At 39.4% G+C, this 13609-nt stretch overlaps 1 protein-coding gene across 1 annotated transcript; it reads right to left on the bottom strand.

Annotated features, from left to right (window-relative positions):
• Nucleotides 1-1269: 1269 nt before the first annotated feature.
• rhogb (ras homolog family member Gb) lies at nucleotides 1270-12379 on the bottom strand. Its single transcript, XM_027285219.1, has 5 exons — nucleotides 12224-12379; nucleotides 5070-5182; nucleotides 4569-4728; nucleotides 4141-4311; nucleotides 1270-3331 (listed from the first exon to the last, which is right to left on the bottom strand). Exons 3-5 carry the CDS (start codon nucleotides 4695-4697, stop codon nucleotides 3056-3058), a joined length of 576 nt encoding a protein of 191 aa, XP_027141020.1. The 5' UTR covers nucleotides 4698-4728; nucleotides 5070-5182; nucleotides 12224-12379; the 3' UTR covers nucleotides 1270-3055.
• Nucleotides 12380-13609: the final 1230 nt, after the last annotated feature.

The raw sequence follows: 13609 nt of genomic DNA on the forward strand, positions 1-13609 counted from the left end.
TCACAGGATTTAATGTGCAACTAAATCTGTTCCACTTTCATGAGAAGTAACTTGCAACATCATTTCCAAATCACACACACCCATAACTATTAATACAAAGGTGCTGATTAAAAACTTTACATTTAAATCCAATGTTCAGTTTAAATAAATATCTACTTGTAACCCTGTGTTACAGTTTAAATATAAAAGACAATGTGGCATTATAACAATATGTGTTATCATGTTATAACAACTTAAAATACCACATTATAGAGTAAAACCTTTTGTTATAACTTTTCACATGTCATAGCATGAGACGTTTCAGGTCCTAACAACAGAAATAGTATATTGCTACAAGAAACAACATAACATCTTAGCATGGTAACCTTAGCATTTACCTCAAAGAACCACTGTGTGCAGCCTTATAGAGCTACATGGCTGGAGAATGAATAAATATGTTTTTTTAAACATTAAAAGTGGAAAGCGTCTGTGGCAGTATTAGTTAGATTAGACTGCTGTCAGCTGGTTAGCTCAGCAAATGTTCAAGTAGTACTTTGATAAAACGACTAAATATTCAAATTTCTCGCTTGAAACATTTTTGGTAAAATGCGGACAAGATCCCCTCCGGATGTCTTTGTTTTATGTGTTAAATCTGGTTTGTGGACGTATGACGTTTGTAACAAACACAAGAACAGAAAAGATCAAGAGTCTGAGAAAAAGTCTGGGCAGGAGACAGGAAGAGGAAGTGGCTCCTGCCTCTGAGGAGACGCTCCGGAGGAAAAGACGACATCCTGAAACTCTGAAGAGAAACACTGACTTCACAAAGTCAAACTACACCAACTTCTTCTTTAAGTTTCAGCTCTGGTTCTGATCTTCAGTACAGTTTAAAGGTTTCAGAGAGTGTTTCAGAGGGAAGTCTTGTCTGTGTCGAGTTAACTGTTAACTGAACAAAATCACCAAACATAAATGTGAATGTTTTGTTGTTTTTGAGTGGAAAGAAAAGATCCTTGAATATGAACATGTTCCCAGGTGTGTTTATGATTTGATTATTTTGTTATCTGACGCCATAAGAGTCCTTTCATAATTTGGGGAAGTTGTTTGTCTGCAAGTCATTTATTAAACTCATTTCCCCAACTTTATTTTCCTGAAAATACACAACAAGTAGCAGCACAGCGATGTCCTGATCATAAAACTGTTCATGTTCCTCTGACTAATAACTAAGTTTGGTTTATGTTTGATACACTTCTCGAGGACATTAAACCGCTGGAATAAAAAGGCAGAAGGCAGATGTGCTGAATGAAACATGTTTTAAATGTATTGTCACATTTAAATAAAAATACAGTAAATTAATAAAAAACAAAATCAACCAACAAAAAAAAGAAAATCACATCTTTTTAAACTTACAAGTAAGTTAAATTTAGAAATCATGACAAATTGTAGCCTACTGGACTGTATAGTTTTAAAGCTCAGCTAGCCACGCATGGCTAAAAACAACATGGTGGCCAATGTCCTGTTTACATTCAGGGTTTGTTTCCGACAGACTTCCACATAAAACATTTGCAAAGCAAATTTTAAAGCTTACAGTCATTAGACAATCTTCCCCTTCACAGTCTTGCCATTTAATTTCTCTGTGTTTTACCTGCTGTCGATCAGCGGACTGCAGCACATTTGGTTTGGTGGTAGTTTCAAATAAAACTCAAGGCTCACTCGTCAAAACTTTAAAAAAAAAATCTCTTTAACAATCTAAACATGTAAAACAGACTTTGTAGAGTCTGGAGATGCAGTTAAAAGTAAATCCAGATTTATTTAGGATAATGTCCAACCATACCTTTAATTACATTCACGCATCTAATTTTTTCTCTCATGTACCTGATGCTGTTTTGTCTCCGACAACAACTTAATTACTATTAAACCTTTTTGATGGTTTCCACACTGAGAAAATGATTTATCTCGTCTTGTTTATGAGTTTATAAGAGAAGACTTTGTTTTTATCTTTAATGTTCAATGAGCATCAGGAGAATTTGATCTGAAAACATGTCATACCACACAGAGACAAAGGGGTTTTTACCTGACAGTGAACTATGAAGATATCACATATTAACGCTCGTGTAAACTCTGTCTGTCGGCAGTGAAATTCTCAGTATCAATAACCATTCATTTTAACTTCCTGTTTTCTATTTACATCACTCTGTGACTCCACCAGAGCTGCTTCCTGTCTGACCCGCCCGTCCTCGCAGACCATCTTCACACTGATGCAAATTCACTTAGAGACAAGTTTCGATATTTTATCCACACCCATATTTCATCAAAACACCGTGCTGTAAGTGAACTACAGTCCCCATCATGCTTTGGGGGGATGTAAACAGGAGGTATAGAGAGTTGTTCTGACTTAGTTATGTCTCTGAGAAGCAGTGTCATTTTTGACTGATATTGCAGCAATTCGGTTCTGGTATCAAATCAGCAGCTAAACTACAATAACTCACATCTGTGCCAGTTGGACTGTGATAGGATGAAGTCAAATCTGTGTTTTGTAAAGTAAAAGTGGAGATGTAGAGTTCTGGTGTTTAAGAGCCGTAAAGTTTTTTGTATTTGTATAGATGTAAAGATGGTTTTAATTGAAGTTTGACTAGTATATATTTTCCAACCTGAACTTGAACCATAAAAACATCTGAAGATGACCTCACAGGAGAGAGAGAGAGGGGGGGGGGGTTTGACATCAAATCCACTCACAGTTTAACCTCCTGCTGTATAAAACACATAAAAAACCTGCTGCACGCTCAGAAGTTAAATGTGTTATTGAACATAAAGTCAGTGAACGCTGCAGAGCTGCACTCCTTTAAAAACCACAGATAATGTCGGACTTTATTATTATTATTAGCATTAAAAATGCTTTATGGTCGATAATTTAACATTTTTCTGGCACCCCCACATGTTTTCCCAGCTCCCCCTATAATTTCAACCCTGAGCCCAAAACAACCCTTTATAATTCTTCAGAGATAAAACTCTAACCAAACATAAAAAACAGAAACAGTCTTTCGGGCATGACGCCACAGAGTCGAACCGGTGACACTCGGTCCTACAGCAGGACGCAGGGCCTCTTGGTGACAGTGGGCTGCGGGTTGAGGAAGGCTCTCACCGCCTCTGCGAACACGTCCTTTATGCCATCCTGGTTGAGAGCTGAACACTCCAGGTAGCGGACAGCATGGATTTGGCGAGCGAGGGCGTTGCCCTGCTGGTTGGTGACGGGCGTCTGGTTCTGCTCTTTCAGCTTCCTCTGAGTCTCGCCGTCGTTCCGGAGGTCGCTCTTCGTGCCGACCAGCATGATGGGGACGCCGGGACAATGGTGCGACACCTGATGGTGATCATAACAATCAAGTTCAGGATATATTTTCAAGATACAAACATTTTTGATGTGTTTTTTTTTTTTTTTTTTTGCATGGTCAAAAAGTGATTTAACTTAAGTTCAGTGTTCAAGTTGATATCCTAGTTTGATAAAAACGATTTCCATAAGAGAAACTTACAGTGAAAGTAAAGCTCAAAATACAGACACCATTTACTTTGATCATATTTTTTGCTGAAACAGTCTTGTTGATGACCAGAAATACTACAAACAATTTAGCTTTTAATAAAATTATAAATGGTATAATGTCATTTAAACTGACTTTCCCTTTGCCATCCTCATGTAAATAAATAAATCACCTCCTCCGGTCTAATTGACCATGAAAAAGAAAAACACTGCATATTTCAATTTAAATGTTTGTATTAACCAAAATACCAAAAATAATCACTTGTTTTTTGTTTCTGTAAAGAATAATTACCAAGAGTTACACTGACCTGGTTCTTTGTTCAATTATTTCATTCAATCAAAATTAAATTTATCAGATTTTTTTGTAATTTTAAAACCTTTTTAAAAAGTGGAAATTAAAGAACATTTAACAATGAAGTGCGGTATTCTTAAAATGAACGCACTGTTGATGTTTTATGATACAAATATTTGTATAAATGTTTGTGTAACTCGACCTGTGAGGGACAAACAAGCTTTTCAAATGTTTTCCAGCATTAAAACAAGACCTCAGCTAATAAAACTGCTGCTGGATTTCTGCTCCTTTAACGTGCGAGTGTGAACTCTGGTGGTTGCCGGGTAGATTTTGACATCCTGACCTCTGGATGCCACTTGTGTTTGACGTTCTCGTAAGAGGCGGGGCTCGAGATGGAGAAGCAGATGATGAAGACGTTGGTCTGCGGGTAAGACAGCGTCCTCAGCCTGTCGTACTCCTCCTGACCTGCCGTGTCCCACAGGTTCAGACTGATGGTCCTCCCATCAACAGTCACCTGAACACACACACACACACACACACACACACACACACACACACTTTGGTCACTTTTGGGGATCCAACAATCAGCTTTTTCTGGAACATGGTTTTTGTCCTGAGTGAACAGGCTTTTAGTCTGAAATGTGTCACTGAAGGTAGCCTAAGTCAGAAATAAGCAGCAACTATTCCCAAATTCTGTGTCCTTCAGAAACCTGTGGGTGATGTCATGCATACGACGTCCCTGATTTGCACTGTCCATGGTCAGAAACACACCTGGCTGCTGTAGTTGTCGAACACAGTGGGGATATACTCTTTGGGAAAAGCACCGGTGGTATATGAGATGAGGAGGCAGGTCTTCCCTACAGCACCATCACCCACAACCACACACTTTATACTCTGCATGATGACCTCTGACCTCTGAGCCTTCGGCAACCTGCAACAAACACACATATCACTGCTGTTAGCTTGTCTGGGTAGATCAAAGTCCAAATCATATTTTACTTTCCCTTTCCTTTGTTTTATTCTTATGTTTCACATATTTCCTTGTTTTTATGCTTTATCTGACTTCTTAATTTGAACTTCCACAAGTCCGATTGTTCTCAGTAAACTGCCTCTTTGATTTGATTGCATGGTTTTATCATATTTTGAATTTATTCTCTTGTCTCTTCACTCTTTTGAGCTCCACCTCTATAAAGTATATCATTATTATCTCTAGATGCTGCGATTTCAGGTAAAATGATCGTTTTATCTGAACAGTTACCTGTGTGACTTTACCTTCAGTGTCTTTGATTGGTTTGCTCGTCCTTCTGCCGCTGCTTGTCAGACACACTTCACTTTCCTTCAGTTAACACAGTTTGTTCAGAAAAACGTGACGTCCCATTGTCCGACTGCAGAGAGAGGGAGGAGGAGCAGGGGAGATAGAGTTTGTACTCCGTCAGTATTTGTGTTTATGGAAATGATCGCTCGCTGCAGAAGGAAATGGTCTCCAAACAAAACAGAGATGTTATCCTGCACACACACACACACACACACACACATTTGAATACCAGTGTGATTGTGTGTTAAAGTGACACACAGTAAAAACTTTATTTACATTTACAGAAAGACAGTTTTGTTCTTTGCTTATCAGATACGGCGGCGTAACAGTAGTATCGGTAGTGCTAGATCTGGTAGTCATAGTAGAGGTGAGATGTTTGAAGCAACAGTGTTTCTGTTATTTTGTCCACCCTCTCTGTGAGGTCGAGTCACAACGGTCAAATCTGAGCTGCTGAGAGTTTTCTGTCAGTTTGACCTTTGGAAACCAGCAAAGAAGAAAAAGAACGGCAGAAGTGCGGCAGGAACACGTGAAGAAGAAAGTAGATGATTCAAACATGAAACCATGATTGTGGTGGATTGTGCGCTGGACAATAATTCTACAACGTCTCTCTCCAGATGTCTGGATCGAGAAAGTGGCTCAGCCCAGACTCTAGGGAACGCTGACCCCACCCTCCCCTCTCCGTCTCTGGGCGGAGGTCGGCTGATCTCACTCCTGCTGGAAGCTTTAACCTCTGATCTCACAGTTTTTTTCCTTCATGTTGTTTAGATTTGTAAGAAGAACTGTGACCTTTGACCTCTGCACCGCCAGAAGAATTATTCGGATGAACTGGTTTAGAGATTTTGGGCTGTTTTTCTTCCACAACATGTCTTCTTTCAGACTAGTGTAAAAAAAAAAAAAAAATCCACATTTAAATGTTTATTTCACTTCAATTTGTCTGTTTCTGTCTGTAGATTGTAAATGTTAACAGTAGATAATGCCTCATTTACATATTTAAATAAAAAAATATCAGAACACTTTCAGCGGTGGATTAATCCACGTTAGTTGAGTATTTGTGGCAGCAGGACGGTGTGTAAATAAACTACAGCGTTGTGCGTTGATGGTAATAAAGGTGCTGTGATGCCAGAGTAAACATTTCTAACATTTCTAACAGGTCGTATAAACGCCGACCTGCAGAGACGCTGAAGAAGAATGAAAGAAATGTTTCAAGTGTCGTAATGACGTCCTTTTGTAACTCAGATGTAGTTGGAAAAAAGGAAGCTTTCAGTAGAAAAAATGTCATTGTGGTTTAATGTTGAAATGAGGCAGCAATGAAGAAAACTACAGGAACTGACCGAGACATCTGAAGTAAAGAGTTGTATAATCTGAACATGATTTTATAGATTTGTCTGTGTTTAGCTGCAGTTCTTACGGCCACTGGAGGCTGGCTCCAAAAATCAGCCCCCATGTTAAAACGCCCAAATTCACAGCAGCAAGTAACATGTTAGTTCATGACAACTCTACTGAGTCTGAAGTTCACCCAACTGTTACAGCTTTGACAGATGTGTGCCATCACAGGTGTCTAGTTTGACCAGGTTTCTATCAGCCCGCCTGCCAAAATGGTGACAAACAGAGCCACCACACCAACGGCTCTTATGAAACCTGTGGCATCACAGATACTACGCCCATGTTTTATACAGTCTGTGGAAAACCCTCAACTTCTCTCTACAGATACAAAGACACTACAGTGTTCATTCATTCACTACTTTTCATTGTCAAACACATAAAGTGGCCTTCACTCTTTTTACACTGTGTACCACCATCATGACATTAAAATACAGCAGTGTAGGCTGCAAACAGTGCAGAAGGCAAGATTGTTTTTTTGTTTACTTTTATTCAAGAACCAGAGCTAATGTGGTGGAAAAGGGGTACTCCTGACCTATACTTCTCTTCTTGATATTTCCTGTTTGGAGCCACAGTTGCCATTTTACCTCCTCTTACTAACTGGCTGTCACATTTTAGCTTGTAACTAATCATGGATGAATGTGACTACGTATCAGGATGATATTGAAACAAAAATATCAGAGGAAATGTAAAATTTGGTTTAAATTATATTTCAGAAATCTCATAGTTTATTTTCATTTGATTATTATTATTATTATTATTATTAAGTATAATAGTATTATTATATATTTAAGATTCCTCTGTGTAGCAACACAGCAACCTCTAGAGGGAGGTTGCACACAGTTTGAGCACCAGTTCAAGGTCACGTCTCCTAGTGATGGTTTTGCTCATAGTTTCCCAGGAGACCTCCTTTTTTTAAATCACCCTCTTCCGTTTTTTTCCCCTTTTCTTCGTCTCAACCTGTTTTTGGCGCTATACAGCATGTAGACCTGCAGAAATACACCTGAAACACACCAGCGTCGTGTAGGCAAGGTGGGTTTTTTTAACCTGCTACACTTCGATTAATTATAATGTGCATTTTGCTGTGTGCACAGACTCTTTAATGGCAAAAAAAATGTGGTGAATGAATATACACTGATGAATATTCGTTTAGCCCAGCATTCAGCATTCTTCCATGAGAATTAAAAGATAAACTGAAGTGAACTTATTAGGTTGTTTTATTTCTTTAAAAGAATTTCTCCTCTGTGGCTCTTCCTAAGGTTTCTTCTATTTTTTCTGCTGTTAAGAGTTTTCTGGGGAGTTTTTCTGCTGACCTAAGGGTCTAAGGACAGAGGGTGTTAAATGTTGTACAGATTGTAAATCCCCCCGAGGCAACTTGTGAAATTTGACTTGACTTGACAGAACGCAGGAAACAACGTGTTTGAAACACTTTCTCTGGGGGGAAGACTCCCTCGACCCGTTTGGTTTCAAAAACTTGCCCCGAACATCAAACTAACATTAAAAGATCTGAAAACTACTTTCTGCACAATCAAAACTGATGCAGCATCCGTCGTCTTAAAGAGGTTCTTCAGCTCAAAGGGTCTGGGCACAGATCAGATCTCAGTGTACTGACGGAGTCGGACTGTGAGAGGAAGAAAGAAGAAAACACACTGAGAGAAAAGAGGAAGAAGAAATGAGATCAGTAACCTGCAGCGCGCTGAACGAGAATGAAACACACATTCATTGTGTAAAAAGAGCCTTACTCCCATGTGTATGTGTGTGTGTTTGAAGTGTGAATCTGAAACAAACACATTTCCACCTAAATGCCAGTTACTAGTTAGCATAACATATATAAGTTAGAGTTAGGAACGTTTGCATGAATCAACACTTACATTTCATACAACACATTTTAGTAGGTCAAACCATCAGAAACTGTGAATCCAAGAGAGCATTGCTGTAAGAAACACTTTATAGCTGCTGCATTGCACATGAGGAAGTTTGTTTTACCTATACAGAGAATAGATCTGTTTTCTGTCATGGTACACGTTGGTAAAACTGTTTTAATGCAGCAATAAAATGATGCCCAAGCGGGATGATCCAGAGGACAGCGCTGGAAGCAACTTCTGATTATGAAGGACCGTAATTGGATCTCGTCTGTCGAACTTGCACTCTAGTTTGCCCTGACTGTTGAACAAGACCCCTGCAGTACCCGGCAGACATTCAACCTTGATTTTCATTCAATCATATGGATTTTAGATGCCACAGGTTTTGGGAACTCAACTGAATTTAAAACGGTAAATCATATACTTACATATCACTTTTCTAGTGTTCTGACCACATGCTTCATATTTCATTCACCCATTCATACACTGACGACATGGCTAACTGCTATAATCATTCACACTTTGGGGGCAATTTGGGGGTTCAGAATCTAGTCCAAGGACACTTCAACATGTAGAGTGGACAAACCCGGGATCTCATTAGTGGACAATCAAACTCTAGCTCCTGAGCCACACCCGCTTTGTGTAATACTAGAGAATATTGGGCCAAATCTGGACTAAAATACCAAAGAATATCCAACAAACCACCACAAAAACAGAGACTGAAATAACTGAAAACATTGGGCCAAACTGGGAATAAAACACCAGAGAATATGGAAACGATTGAGAATACTAAATGTAGTTTACAAGGGAGGAAATGGGATGTAAACCTGCTTGGTTTAATCTCATAGCCCCAGTTAGTTACACACAAAAGTGCAGGATTTATCAGAAGTATGCCGCATCTGCTAAAATGTAGTCACTCGCTTGATTTTTCTGTTTCCTGTGGTTGTTTCAAATTAAAATCCTATTTTTCCTTCTTCAGGTTTGTTGAAAGGGTATTGATTTAGAAAACAGGCAAAGTAAAACCAACTAGAAGAAAGACAAAGTGCTGACTATGACATGACTCTGTTATACTGAATTTATGGAGACAACATGTAAAGATAGAGGAAGTGTTGAGGTTGTATCAACAGCAGATCAAAAAACAGGGAACAAATATAAAACTGAGGAATTAGACATAAATATCAGTTGCTAAGCCACAAACGCTGACATGTAATCAGTTCCACTGAGGAGAGAGACTGTTGTCTCCTTCACAGTTTTTTTGGTCTTGAATTTCAGGGTTTCAGGAACTAACAAACAGCTTTGGTTTCGTCTTGTCAGCTGTGTTCTTTTTCTGTATTTTGATTTAATTTTGCTGGTTTAGGGGGAGTCTCTGTCGCACAGAGGAACCGAGTCCTCTTGCAGCTGAAGCTCTGATGGGAAAATCTCTAAAACTGGAGCTACAAGCTTTACAGAATATCTTTTCACAGCTGCATTACTTTCAGTAATCAGAAAAAAATATCTGAGAAAAGAGACACCTGCTACACACAATTGGTGGTTTAAGCTATTTTTAAAAGGACAAAAGGGGGTAATGTAAATTTGCAACCTTTAACAGGTGTGCAACCAAATCAGAAAAAAATAAACTAAGGCAGACAGGTGTACAAGCTAGGAGAAAACTCAGGATTAAAAAAACAGGAATTAAGACCAAAGAATATCAGACCAAACACGGGCTAAAATGACAGAGAATAGTGGACCAAACCAGGCCAATTGAAGACTACAGAGTGATGATAAAACACCAAAGATTATTAGGCTAAATGGAGACAGAAATGCCAGAGAATACTGGACCAAAATGGGGATACAACCAAAGATTCTCAGACCAAAGCCAGGCTTAAAATCCAGAAAATAAATGACTATACTGGGACTAAAACACTTAAGAACACTGAATCAAACATGTGAAGCATGTTAACAAGTTGACATGGTTTGTGTTGAATATCAAACATTACAGTGTTAAAGGGTGAAGGGGCAGACGCACACAATCTAAACCACTACACTGCTACTACACAGCCACAGTAAGCCAAAGTTAAACGAATGAAGTATGAACTGTGATCAAAGGTTATCATAGTTCACCTTTCTCTGACGTGATGAATTTGTTTCCAATCAGTCTGATCATCAAGTTCCCAAAACTCAGTTTACAGACACAGAGTGACATGCTGAGTCTGACAATGGAAAAGTCCTCCACATGTTCCTGACCAATGCCCAATGCAGCGTTTCCTCAACACCCCCTTTCACCCTGAGACGCCACAGACTAAAGAGGAACTACTCTGTGTTGAAACCGAAACAGGAAGGGTTTGTCCTCCGCTCTATTCATCCAGCAGCAACATGTGTGGAAGGAAAAGTGTTTATTGAGACAGTCGGAGCAGCAGTTTATACCAACTTTGTGAAATGTTAAAATGGGTGAAATTCTCCTTTAATAAGGTGACTGTTTATGTCTGTACACATGTATGCTATAGGGATGCTGCTTTGTAATTGGTCTAAAATGGCAATAAATGTTGGACCAAACCAGGCATAAAACAACCAAGATTATCTAAACAATCAAAGCTAAAACAGGGGCTGAAATACTTGAAAACATTGGGCCAAACTAGGGATAAAACACCACAGAATATATATAGGACCAAAGTGGGGTTAAAACAACCCAGCATAACTGACCCAAAAAACAGCAAAAACGGGGACCAAAATACCAAAAAATAATGGGCCAAAGTGGGGATAAAACAACCAAGAATATTAGACCAAACTACAGAAAAACATGGACTGAAATACCAGAAAATATTAGAACAAACCAGGGTTACACCAGATGATACGGGGCCAAACATGAGCTAAACTATATATAACTATATATAACAGGTTAGAAAAACCAAGAATATCTGACCAAACTACAGAAAAAATGGGCTAAAACATCAGAGAATTTTAGACCAAATCTGGATTAAGAATATCTAAACAACCAACAGTAAAAGTGGACTAAAAAAAACAGGAAACATGGGACAAATCTGGGGCTAAAATAACACAATTCTGGACATAAACTGAGTCACATATTTGTATTGTGACAGCTGACTAATTCACCACATCAGCACTAACTTGGTGATCTGTGACATATTTAAACCTTTGACTTCCTGATTCATTCTGGGAAGCCTGAAACTGTCCAGTTTGACTCGACTGTGATATTTTCTGATTCACATCTGAACATGTGCCACTGCTGACGCCGTGTGATGTCACCTCATCCAGTGTGATGCGGACACGATTAGTCAATCTGGTTATTTTACACAGAACACATTTTCACACAGTCATTAGTTTTGTGTTTAATGTATTAGTACTTTTGCTGCAGTAACAGAGTATTTTGTACAATGTTGTATTAGTACTTCACTGTAGTAAATGATCTGAACATGTAGTTGTACTGGTAGTTTTACTTTATATTTTACAATATTTCTCTGATATAAAAGTTTTGTTCTTCTTGTTATTATTTAAGTGTTAAAGTTCAAAGAAGAAGTGAGTGACAGAAACACACACACACACACACACACACACACACACACACACACATACTGGGAGTGGTCCACTTCATCTCCAGTTTCCTGCAGCAGCGGTAATAAACAAAACAAACAAAACAAACAAACAAACAAACAAACAACCAGGTTATTGATGTGCTGGAGAACTGATCGATATCAGATGACGGGAATTAAAGCCGAGATCAATAACGAGCTGAAAGTTTGGACAGAGAGGGAAAACACACACACACACACACACATATACATAAAGTGTCACATACACAAACACACTCAGCTGATCACTGTCGGTTGATCCTGGAGCTCCACGGCAGGAGGGGATGAAAAGCAAACACTCACCGGTCATCAGTCCTCCTCACCGGGCACACAGCTCTGTTCAGTCCCGCTCCGTCTGTGGGTGTGTGTGTGTGTGTGTGTGTATATGTGTGCGTGTGTGCAGGAGGAACAGCGGATCTCTATCTCAGTCTGAAGCGGGCGGGCGGAGCTAATGAAGAGGAGGAAGTCCGAGAGGGGAGAGAGAGGAAGTGGAGGAGCAAGTTTGAGGAAGTTTACAGTGTGTGTGGGGTTTTTTTTTTCTGTTTGTTCAGTCCAGAATTGAGAAAGCCATGTTTCTACAGGGAGCAATCAGAGACCGGCAGGTAAAGCAACACGAGGCCCCGCCCACTCACAGGTTGATTGACAGGTGTGTTTCATACGGTAACCTATTTAAATGTCTGCACTGTGTTGGATTTAGTGCCACCTAATGGTTAAAGTTGCAGCTTGCAGGAGGCCAAAAAAAAACTGCAGTCCCTCAAATGTCCACTTGAGGCTGGTTCCAGAGGTGATTATCCATGTCCCCATGTTACAATGTCCAACTGCACAGCAGAAATAAAGATGTTTACAGGGTGACATCACAGGTGTGGCATGTTTGAGTAACCAGGCTTTATTCAGCTCCACCCACTCTACACCTCTGAGTCACAGACACTATACATCCATGTTTGTTTAGAAAGGCTATGATTTCAAATGACTGAATAACCCTCGCTTCACTCCGTCCTTCTAATTGTAATGGAGAGACCTCGCCCCTCTGGAGCCAGTGTTTGGTTTGTCCATTCTGGGATACTGAAGAAACATGGAGGTTCAACAGGGTCGACTTCGTGTAAGACAACAAGTGGCCTATGTACAGCAGGGGACAACTCCACTGACTGCAACAAGAAGGTCTGGTTGTATTGAGTCTTATGGAGAAATAAGTTTCTGGTCTAAATCTCTAGTTTTAAGTCTTCTTCCACACAGCATTATGTTCATTTAGTTAATTATAATCCCATTTAGAGTGAAAGATGCGATAAAACAGGGTATGAGTTACAGTGTGACAGACAGAGCTCACAAAACTTAGTTTAAACTGTCAAATAACAACCACCACTGTGATGTAGACAGTGGTAGCTTTTCATTTATTGCTAATTTGTACAATATATTGTATAACTGTGCTTGCTTACGATCATAAATGCATCATAAATGTTTGAAGTTCAACCAGTTTTATTACAGTCAGCGTTGCAGTGACAGATCATAGAAGTATAAAGGTGTTTGGTTTGACTCCATGGCTCCCCGTCCTGATGTTAATTCATGTGTCCAGTCTACACATCCAAGAGGTCCACACATAGTCCAGGTTCATTCAGAGAAATAGAATGAAGAACCAAGAATATGGGAGCCACTGTAGGCCATACCATGAGTCGTATATTTGTATTTACAGTT

The sequence above is a fragment of the Larimichthys crocea genome, chromosome XII, assembly GCF_000972845.2.
Source record: "Larimichthys crocea isolate SSNF chromosome XII, L_crocea_2.0, whole genome shotgun sequence".
In the NCBI taxonomy this organism is placed as follows: domain Eukaryota; kingdom Metazoa; phylum Chordata; class Actinopteri; family Sciaenidae; genus Larimichthys; species Larimichthys crocea.